Source organism: Elaeis guineensis, chromosome 12 (assembly GCF_000442705.2).
Source record: "Elaeis guineensis isolate ETL-2024a chromosome 12, EG11, whole genome shotgun sequence".
Classification (NCBI taxonomy): domain Eukaryota; kingdom Viridiplantae; phylum Streptophyta; class Magnoliopsida; order Arecales; family Arecaceae; genus Elaeis; species Elaeis guineensis.
Window position 1 is genome coordinate 5,395,156 of NC_026004.2, and position 11,530 is coordinate 5,406,685.

Consider the following 11,530-nt stretch of genomic DNA (forward strand, 5'->3'; position numbering starts at 1 on the left):
GTGACCTGCTCCGGGATGGCTTCCTCTGCGACAGTGTGATCTCCCGACGATGGGTCGGCCACCTCTTCCGCGGCTTGGCCCCCCGACCCTAGGGAAACGACGCTGCTGAGATCAAGCTCCGGATACAGGCCTTGGACTGCCTCCCGGGCGTTCTCGTACCCCACTCGGTACGAGGCGAAGCCACTCTCCATGAGCTCCTCACGATATTCGTCGGAGCTGCGGAAGTCCTCCATTGCCCGACCTAGAGCCTCCCTCACCGACTCCGCCTCCGCCTTCGCTATGTCTGCGTTGGCTTGGGTGATGGATAAGTTCTCTTCAGCCTTAGCGAGATTCTCCAAGCTTACCCGGAGTTGCTCGCGCTCGGCCTCGAGCTCGATGACGCAACCATCCCGCTCGCGCCGCAGTCGGTGAGCGGTACGACCCTTACACCTGGCTTCCTTGCGAGCCGACTGAAGCTCGGCCCCCGAGGCAGCCAGTGCGTCGGTAAGACGGGAGATCTCCTCCTCGAGCCTTGCCTCCCGATTGATCGACAGCTTCAGCTGCTCGACCAATACCGCCTTCTCAGCCTCGGCGGTCTCTGTCCTGTCCTTCTAGACCGTCCGGACATCCCCGAACCTCCGGTACCCGGCCTCCAGTTCGGACATGCTATAGATCAGCTGCCAATGAAGAGCCAATCGTTAGAAGAATAAAATAATAAGAACAACGATAGGGAAAGAAGACAAGGCGGAACTTACCCGGATCATAGTCGGGTAAAAGGAAGACAACATCTCGGTCACCGTCTGAGTCTTCAGAAGCTCCCGGTCAGCTGGAAGGAGGGTCGCCTGACACAGTCTCCTGGCCAAGTCGTGGTTGGCCAGGGCCGATGCTCCCTCGAGGACCCGGATGTCGGACGACGCCGCGCGATCCCCCGACCTCGTGTCGCCCGCCGATGCCATCGGGGCCTTCCCCCGACCGACCGCCCAGGCCCGAAGGTCGGGGAGGGAGGGAAAGCTCGAACTCAATTGAGCTCCCCCCGAAGCCGCAACGTGAGCTGCCGAAGGTCTTTCGGGCTCCTGAGCTTCGACCCGAACCTCCTCCGTCGGCGAAGCAGTCGATGCTCCCTCGATCGCACCATCCACTGTCCTTTCCTCGGGCTGCACCTCCGGTGGCACCTCCGGCACCGACAACACGATAACTGGTTCCGACTGCACAGCCGCAGTCGGAGATAACGTCTGGGGCCTCTTGGGCGACTGCGAAGGCCCAGCCCCAGGCGCTGGCCTCTTTCTTGCCGTATGTTGCCGAATCTCGACGGCCGTCAGTCTCATTCTCGATGGCATACCTGCAATTTCAACAAAAAGTCAGTACAAATTTAGAGATAAACGAAAAGCTAAGAAACAACCAACAGGCTGAACTGTACCTAGGCGGGGGCCCAAGCTCAAGTCGGCGTCATAAAGAGCTTGTTCGGTAACAAGCTCTCTCTGCTTCGGTACCGACATATCTTTGAGTCGGTTAAAATCCTCCCGATCGTCTGCCTCCACTCGGCTATTCTCGTTCGGTCGAGTCAGGGGGTCGCCCCAGCAGGAAGGGAACCCCCAAGGAAGTGAAGAGGAAGCAAAGAAAAACTGGTTCTTCCACCCATGAATTGACGATGGAAGATCAGTGATGAAGGAAAGACCCTTTCGAGGATTGAAAAACCACCACCTTCGGGCTTTAGGGTGGGGTCGGAGGACAAAGAATGCTCGGAAGAGGGAGATACGAGGATTGGTCGGCAAAAGCCGACACAACAAGGCAAAGCTGACTATTAGTCGGACTGAGTTCGGCGCCAGTTGCATCGGGCAAAGTCCGTAATAGTCCAAGATGTTCCGGACAAACTCCGAAACCGAAAAACGAAGACCGACCCGGAGGTCCTCGACATAGAAAGCCACCTGGTCCGGGGGCGGGTTGTTAACTCGACCGTCAGCCCCAGGGGCGAACAGCCGAAACTGCTCCGGGATGCTGTACTGTTTCCTGAGCCGATCGACGTTCGACCCCGAAAGTGAAGAAACCTCCACCTCCGGGGTCGACCGAGAATCGTCGGTCGGGTTCTCCGACGGACTTCCTCGAGGAGAGGTTCTAGCCATGATGCTAGTCCCAAAGAAGAAGGATAAGGAAAAAGAAAGAAGAAAATTTTAAAGAAGCGAAAAACAAGGAGACAAAGATAAAGGCTTCGAGAAAACTTTTCGAGGAAGAAGGCAGGGACAACTTTCTGAAACAAGGGGACCACTCGACCAGAGTCTCGACAACAGGACTGTGAAAAGTGAAGTTTTGGATACAGGTGACCCTATATATATAGTGCCCCTCGACGGTCGGGATAAGAGCACGTCCAACGAGGGTCTCTCGGATCTTGACACGTGGCAGCATCTGGGCCTTCCCTCGGTTCGACGATTCGACGCACCTGCTACAGATCAAGCCACGTCGCCTCCATTCGTCTGAACGGATTCAGCCCAATAGTCCCCTACCATGTGGCGAAAAAACTGCATCTCAGGATTCACTAACCGACGGCGGTTCGCGTTCCCGAGGAGACGGTAGAAACGGCGGTTCCTGTTCCCAATGGGACGTCTGACACCAATGGGATGTCTGACACCACTGGGATATCTGACGCCTGACCGTTCATTGGTACGATCGTCAGAGTCGGAGCATGATGTGATGGTTATCCACTCCTTTTGTCCGAAGCCATCGCCTACATGAAAACGCTGGCCAGCACGACATCCGACTCAGGAGTGAGGGGGGCAACTGTTGGGATATACCGACCGACCCCTTTTACGCCGACTCACCCTCGGGCCTATCCGACCAACACCCGACTCTACCGACCGCACCAACCGACGACTGCCGACAGTAGCTGCCGACATTATCCGACTAAAGGAGTCTCGGTCGGGCAGACAAACCCATTCTATTCCCGACTAGCCGAGCGGCGGAGCCCAGATTACCGACTCACTGTCGGGCGAGGGTGACAGCCGACGTCCGACTCCCGCAATGTGCTGGACCAGCCGACGGTGTCCTCGGATCTTCACCCAACGTCCCGCAGCCGAATACCGACGTATGGTCGGTCAGCTCCCCCAAACACCGTACGACCGCTATGGACTGCTGTCCTGACAAGGACATACGGCGTGGCCGCCCTGGGGACATCGTCCTGCCAAGGACATAGGTCAACCCCAGTGATTTGACAGCCCACTACGACTTGTCAGTCCGCGGCGACTCTGACAGCCTCCGGCGATTTGACAACTCCCCGGTTGTCTGCGCCATTAATGACAGGACTACGCCGCGTCCTACTATAAAACGGGGAAGGCAACAGTGTTGAAGGAAGAGGTTTTTCTAAGCTCCTGGGCTCTCTCTCTTTCCCTAGCTCTTTCTCACTGAGCCCCTGATTCTTTTCTACTGTTGCCTAGTCTCCTCTCCGACTTGACCGTTGGAGGATCCCCGCCGGAGGCATCTCCGATCAGTGTGGACTTCTCTTGTAGGTGCTCGTTCCCGGCGACTAGGCGACGAGGGGATTGACCGCAACAGGACCTCACTGGATGGAGGCAGTTTCACTTGCATGCTAGGAATCTTATCAGACGGAGACACTTTTTGGGCAACATCATTCAATACACCTGGCAAATCATTAGAATTTTGCTATGGTCCCTCCTGGTGCTTCTCCTGAGGTTTCTTCTCACTTGCACCAGTAGAAGATTTTTGTTCCTTGAGAAGCATCTCCTGAGACACTCAAAAAAAATAAATTAAAAAAAAAAATAAAAAAAGAAGCAGCTCCTGAGATTTCTTCCTCTTGGTAAATCACTTGCCTCAGCCAAAGACTGTTGTTCCTGAGGTTTTTCTGATGCTCCCTCTTGGAGCTTCTCCTGATGTTTCTTCTCACTTGCCCAAGCTGAAGAGTTTTTTTCCTTGTGAGGTTTCGGGTGAGGTTGCTTCTCACTTGCCCCAGACAAATACAGTTGTTCCACATTAAAGGACTTGAGCTTCCCAGGACATGCTGTCTCATCTGTCAGTTCATTAACTCTACAATGACCTCCATCTCTGAAATTTGTTACAGAGGAAAAAGAATCAGCAATACATGCAGAACTTGCATAGAACCACCATAGCATTTAGCAGCTCTATGTGATCTCACACAATACATTTAAACATATGCACACATCAAAAGAGCTGAAGAACACAACAGGAAAAAGAGTTTTGGTTTGATGAAAACATAGCCATGAACTTACATGCGTAACTAGGCATGAGGATAAGGTGTGTTGGTTGCATCGACATGGAACTAAGATATGATGATAGAGTCGACAGAGTTGCATGAAACCAATGTGGCAAAAGTTTCTAATGATCGACATGCTGACCACAATTGACAGTGAGGCAGTGTTGCACCGGTGATGCGGCGCTGACTTGATGTTAGCAAGTAGTACTACTGGCAGCATAAAAGGGCTATACAGGTTATGAAGAAAGAAGAAAGAGAGTATATCAAGTTTCTGCAAGAAGATCAGGAGACACTAGAATGGGAAACAACTCGGAGAGGAAAAACTGTAGAAGATTTTTACCAAAACAGCACGTTGCTTCCTGCTCTTGATCTGTTACATTTTTTTTTCGAAGCAACTTGCTGTCTTGAATATTGCAATTTCTTAGTAGAAGACTATATATCAAATTTTTGCAAGAACTTCAGAAGAAATTAGAAATTGAAGAACCACAAAGACAAAAGTTTTATGACAAATCAGAATAGGAGGCAACTTGTTATATTTAACAAAGTGTTTTCTACTTTTCTTATTTTCCTTTTAGTAAGTGGCAGGAAAATTTTGATTAAAAGAGGATTAGGATGCAAAACTGTAGCTTGGCAAAGCAACGCCATCAAAAAACAGTGCCGCCCCATGCAGTTCCTAGTCATCTGCCATCTGCCAGAAAGATGGTTTCAGTGACCTACATAACTGAATATATAAACACAACTAAAGGCAGAAGAAGAAATCTCACAGCGGTGCCATAATGACACAACACTAAAAGAGTGAATAGTCAGCTTCCCCTAGGCGAGAAAAATAGCAAAAATGGGATAAGTTTACTTTTAAGACCAAAAGTAATATTTTTTTGTATGGTGCAAACTGCACCAAAAAAGTCTGCATTTGGAATAGAGCATTTGACGTCTCACAACAAGTCACCAATAATAAGACCCAAGCATACGAAGGCTATTCCTGGCTATGCTAGATGTTACAATAATGCAATAAATCCATTTTCACGAGCTACAACTCAATATGGACCACAGCCACTTACATGTAACATTGTAAACAGAATACCTGCATGTAGTTCATATAATGCAACCACGTAATAACCATAGCACCAAGACCATATTTTCAAGTATTCAACATTGTGGAAGAAATCAAAGAGAGAGAGAGAGAGAGAGAGAGAGAGAGAGAGAGAGAGAGATGTCTAAAAAATCACAGCTTTTCTTTTTGAGAAATGGCGGTGAGACACTCAAAAATCAGAGTTGTCAAGTGGCATCTTGTACAAAAGGGTGAACATATAGACAATGATTCTATGGTTGAATTAAAGAAAAGTTAATGATGTCAACATGCACATACAAAGTATCATGGGACTGTCAAATACCATCCGGATCAATTGGAAAACTTTACGATTAACATGCTACTTAGTGAACATAGGGGAGGATTAGAAGTTCCACTAATATAAACAGGACATGAAAATTTTGAAAATGTGCTAATAGGCTAGATATTCCACCAGAATGGACAGAAATGAGGGTCACAGAAATCATGGTCAGATCAGTGATAGATGTTTTGAGGACGTTTTCAATTGTCAGGAACACATTAACCAAAAAAGGATAGTTGGAAATGGGACTTGCACAGCCGATCTCAAAGTTCTGGAATGCAGTTTATTGGTTACATTTATGTTACTCCAAGAGAAGAAATTATGACTGTTAGCCTTTTTGGGTGCATGATGCATGAATGTTGGAACATTGTGCACATGCTCAGTTTACGTGTCACTTGGAAGTTAAGATGAGGTGCATCTACAGGTGTTAGGTGTCAAAATAAGAATCACCTAAGCTATTATATAGCAAAACTGAGATGATAAAGTATTTCTGCAAGGAAGCATAGCCAGAGACCTTACATTTTTCTAATTTTATTGGCTGCATTGCAATTGAAAAGTCAGGAGCACATGGAACCTTCACAAAACAAAAATTATTCAGATTGTTATTAGGGTTTCATGCAAAAAATAAATTTACAGAGGGAACAGTGATAAGCTACTGTTTTATCAAATGTGAAATATATGTAAAGCAATCAAGAAAAATATCTTTCTAATAACCACCAAAAAAGTATCAGTCTGCAGGAAGAGGGTATCTAGCAATAACTTCAGGATGATAAAAATTCCTATACTGGTCGCTTGCACATGCTTTGCACATGATATGTCTATAGAGGTGAGAAATTACATCCCCAAGTAAGATATACAAAGTATTGTGGCTTAAGCACGGGCACTTCAGTAAATATCTCAAAGACAAAGTGCATTCAGGGTCAAGACATACCTCTGGAATTTGTGTTGTATAAGTAGAGGTAAATGCCCTCTATCCAGACCAAGAATGAAGAGAAATTTTCTTGCTTCGATTACATGGATCTCAGGCTCATGGCATTTTGAATAGTGGAAAACGGACTGGACTATCTTTTATCATTAACTCTGAGTTGTTTTACTATAAATCATGTCAAATATTTTTTAAAAGTCAGTCACCTATTTCCAATTTCTTTTCCTATTAAAAAAAAAAAGAATTTTTGACAATGAAACCTAAATGAAAATATATACTGTTAAAATGGAACTAAAACATATTCATTTTAATTGTCTTTCCCCACAACCTACAATATATGAAGGTAACATGATCCATATTGATAAGGCACGCCAGTCTGATTATCTATTAACCTACAAATTATTTTCTATATATATATATATAAAGCAAATTCTCATGTTCGATTATGTAAAAGATAAATAGTAACAACAAAAGCAAAAATGCATACATAAACCTTCGTAACCCTTGAATTAGAACTAACATTCACATGCTCGATCACTGGAAGCACTATCTTCTTCTTGACAGAAAAGAAGACGAAGATTGCTGGAATCCTATATCAAGATAAGTCATGGTTTGCCTATGTAAGAACCTAGTTGCATTCCATATTTGATGAATTGTGATCACTCTTGTCAATCTATCCTAAACAGCAATCCCCTTCTTTAGGACGCATCACTGATATTTCAAGGTTTTAGTGAAAAATGAACAAATGCCTAGGAGAATCATAGGTTTCATCAAAACACACTAGTATATTCTCACGGGTCCCAATGTTGTGTCAGTCCTATATCCTTGATTGGTCCAAAAGCTCAAATTCCATAATATAGTAAGGGCCTGTTCGGATATCTCTGTAGGATAGGACTGAAAATCCCGCAAGATTCATGGATTGGACTGCCCACCTAAACATGGCTTTACCAACCAAATACCTCTCAGCTCAAATCCTATACCAAGAAAGCAGCCCCAAAGGTTGGGATTTGGGTAGGCCCTTGGAAGATACAAGCTAGATGGGCAAAAAGGCCCAATTCCTATAAGATCTTCATCTAAATCCTATAGGAATATCCTTATATCAGTATTCACCATAAACTTAGACTCAATGTGCTTCTTACGAAAAGAACATATTTAGCTCTATGAAACATAATCAATAGAATACACCAACAAACACACAGTCAACATTTTAAAAGAAGCATGTCCTTCAGAGTTACAAAATTCAAGGAAAAAGAATTCCATTTCGACAACTTCAAACATAATCAATAGAACACACCACAAGCATAGTCTACATTGAAAAGAAGCATGTCCTTCAGAGTTACAAAATTGGAGCAAAAAATATTCCATTTCGACGTGTTCATAAAACAAATTAAACTTTATAGTATGAAACGTTAATCGAATAGAAAGATACAAAAAGAAAAATCTAGGTAGAGACTGATGAACTTCTCCGAGTTATAAACATTTAATCGAAAGGGAGACAGGAATTCACCTCGGCCTTTGACGATAGATCGCATGTCGAAGTAGTTGGAATGGCGAACTCGGCATCCTCGTGCTTTCTCTTCTTGCTGCCTCGGGCAGCGGTGGCGGCGGCGCGGGCCGTGTTTCCTCCCGGGTTTGTTGGAGCAGTGGGATCGTTCGGCTTCGGAACAGCGTTGGGTTTCTCCATGCGAGAGGGACAGGAGGTTGACATCGAATCCGGGATCTGGGTTGCCGAAATATAATATAAGAATGGAAATATTTGAAAAAAATAGTTAAAAAAAAAAAAATCCGTGATCTCGGCCGGCATCTAGGAATTGATATCGGATCATCTAGACGCCAGATCTTTAAACCCACTCCTCCCACGTCCATGGAATGACGAAAAAAGAGAACCAGGCAACGGTGGTTTCCTTGATCGTGCCATGCACCCGTCGCTCGTAGGTAGTTTTGCCTCGCTACTCTCGCATGGAAAGCGTCCTTATGTTAGGGGAAAAAAAAAAAGCACGCAATGATCGTGTGAGGACCAACGCCAAAAACTCATATGCGGAAATAAAACCGCATAGAAAATATACGGACACTTTCGCATAGTATAATTCATATGCGGAATACGCACGAGAAGTTGTCATATGACTTCTATGCGGAACGGTGGTTTCCATCCCCATAAGGCGGAGGTACAAAAATTGCGCACTAATATATTGATGTCCTCATAAAATATCTATGCAGAAAGGAGGAATCCGCATAGAAAAGTGTATGCGGACAATCGTACATCAGGTATAGTTGGGGGAAGAGATTCTCACACGGTGGGAATGGAAGTCGTCAGTGGATAATTGCAGCCAGCATCAACTTCTAGCGACCGTGCCGGATCTCCGGTGAACTCCTCTGCAATTGTCGCCGTCCTCCGTGTGCGTCCTCGGGATGGAGAGAAGGAGAAGAAAGGAGTGGTGGAATAATTGAGCACGGCAGCCGTTCGACAAAATGCGTGCGAGAGACTAAGCTTCTTGAAATCTATGGTCTCGCGGTTATCTGCTCCATCGATATTTGGCTATACAGAGCATTGCTGAGACTCGGGGTTTTAGCTGCTTCCCATCTCGGATATGATGATAAGTTCGTGGGTAAGCAGGTGGGCATGCTAGCAAAGAACAAGGGGGGATGGAATGAAGGGTCATTAAAGGCATAGTTGGCTCTGCCACTCTTCTAATTCCTTGCTTCCTTCTTGTTGTAGAGCTAGAGGGCTTGCATGATGGTTCAAGGGGTTATGATAGGGGCAGATGGTAGTCTTTTTCTTACCGTCACCTGCCAATTGAGTTCATTCCGATTTGTCCAGAGCAAATAAATTTGGATGACAATTTTTCGCAATTGATTCAGATTGGGATTGCTAAATCAATCTAACTATAAATTACTTGCATCAACAACAAATCATTTGAATTGGTTAGCCTATGAACCATTATCATTTAATCATTTTTGCTAAGAATTATGTGAACTCATTCAAGCCAACAATTTGAATTCTAAGTCTAAATTACTCGGAACTTTAGGAGGTTGAGATTTGTTATAACAATTAGCATATATTATGAGCATTGTGCATGGGCATAAATTAAATTTATCTTGATATAGTCATAAAATATACCTGTGTTGTATATTTATATTATATATTTGAGAATTTAATTATCATAGTCTGAAATTTCATCCAAAAAAATTAGTCAGAAAATATTTTTTAAATTTTTTAATTCTATATAAATATTCAAAATCTATGCATAATATAGCTGTTGTTGGATTAAATATATATCCGTATGCGTTCTCACTCATCGTTCTGTCAAATCAGATAAGGTAGCAAGTGAAACAAATAGATGTTAGCTGCGAACCCAGATCAACTACCTCACAATGCTGGCGTGTACTGTGTACATAGAGGCTTGCTCCAGAAAGCCCATAGGCTGACAGAAGCAACCCACTTTGTGAATTAGGTCCTCAAAAACAGGATACTGGCATGTCTAACAAAACAAAACAAGACGGCATGTTCTTGCCACCTATCTAACTAGTTTTTCTCACAAACAAATAAATTTACAGAAAACATGTCAAATGAGAAAAGCCTCAGGAAATGGTGTCAGAACAGCTAACTCCCTCACTCACTACGAAAACTCATAAGCAAGTTGAAGTGGTTGGAAATGGGTACGGCATATCTCGCAATTTACCCGGCAAGATGGGATCGTTACTCACAGCTGCAATGATTGTAGATGGGATCACCTCTGATTAGGGTCATGTTGATCATAGAACAACTTCTTTTCTATGGCTTCCTCAGCTTAATCAGCCAATATTTCGCTACTTCGTGACATCTAGTCCCCTACAACATGCAACATCTTGCATGAATTGAGCCAATAATGATATAGCAAGGTCTACTATCAAGTAGGACCATCATTGGATTATTTGATTTGTCCACTACATAGACCATTTGTTCCATTTTGGTCCCTTTGTTGGCTCAACCATTTGCTTTGCGTATGGTTGGGGAGCAATGATTGGCCAATGCCATGCTATGTTTGATATTCTCTTTTGCATTTTTCCTCCTCAAGTGCATTTGTCAAAGGACCTCTTCCAATACCCACAACTTTTTGCACCAAAGATAAAAGTGGGCACAAGCTTTTCAGTGCACCAATTCCATGGCACACCTTTCTACCAATCCTTCCAAAATTATGCAAGAGGCATGGGATTCTTGATTTATTTAGTCACAATGTCAATTTCGTTGTTATATTGTTACAAATCATGGACAAGGAGAGAGCAAATTGAAGCTTCAATAGGCAAATAAATTAGAATTGATACAAAAAAAATTAAATGACATGTAACTAATTTTTTCATTGGGGTGCTAATTATGCGTACATGAAAAATTTATCAAGCCTACAACTGCTGATTTGGCAACTCCATAATCAATCAATTTTTGCGTTTGGCAATATATGCTGTGAGCTATACCAAAACCCTTTTGCCACAAAGTAAATAGAATTGTTTCAGTGCATAGCCGAGCTGATTGATAGCCTAAAGATGGTATCCCGGCGTTATTAGAATCACATACCATTTAACGCAACAACTAATGTGACAAAATACTATCCATACCTCATTATGCGGACTTCATACATCCCATTGCTCTTCTACTCATGAAGCTAGTGGTATCTGTTAATGTAATAATTTTATAAGTGAATTAATATAAACTTGTCAACCTTCCGAGCCTTGCAGGTTTTCCATGAAGGACCCCATGCCTTTTCCATAATGGACCCACGTCTTAAAAGACGACATATTGATTTGGAGAACTAGAAGAACAAGACTAGTCTTTGGTTATCTAGAAGTGCATTCTGTACCACAGCATTGCTAAGCTAAGCAACCGTAACCACACATATTAGGACACTTATCCAGACAATTTGGATCCTTTCTGTGAACAGTAATGGATTTTGGATAGGAGAGAAAAATGGAGACAAAGTCTGCGTGTTCCCATGCTTCAAAGTGGAAGTCCCACTTCAGACTAGCCCTCTTCTGTGATGCAAATGA

The 11,530-nt window shown here is 44.1% G+C and overlaps 1 protein-coding gene across 1 annotated transcript; it reads right to left on the reverse strand.

Annotated features, from left to right (window-relative positions):
- Nucleotides 1-3,502: 3,502 nt before the first annotated feature.
- LOC114914685 (uncharacterized) lies at nt 3,503-11,063 on the reverse strand. The gene is made up of 5 exons (XM_073246859.1): nt 10,893-11,063; nt 8,803-9,047; nt 8,019-8,231; nt 3,798-4,029; nt 3,503-3,711 (listed from the first exon to the last, which is right to left on the reverse strand). Exons 1-5 carry the CDS (start codon nt 11,061-11,063, stop codon nt 3,631-3,633), a joined length of 942 nt encoding a protein of 313 aa, XP_073102960.1. The 3' UTR covers nt 3,503-3,630.
- Between the last annotated feature and the right edge of the window lie 467 nt (nt 11,064-11,530).

What these genes read in the sequence shown, in the direction of transcription:
- LOC114914685 (XM_073246859.1), bottom strand. Translation starts at nt 11,063, where the DNA reads ATGGTATGTGATTCTAATAACGCCGGGATACCATCTTTAGGCTATCAA. An exon ending in ATCTATCGTCAAAGGCCGAG is followed by an intron (nt 4,030 to 8,018) that starts GTGAATTCCTGT and finishes AACAAATTTCAG; the next exon opens with AGATGGAGGTCATTGTAGAG. An exon ending in AACAACAGTCTTTGGCTGAG is followed by an intron (nt 3,712 to 3,797) that starts GCAAGTGATTTA and finishes TGAGTGTCTCAG; the next exon opens with GAGATGCTTCTCAAGGAACA.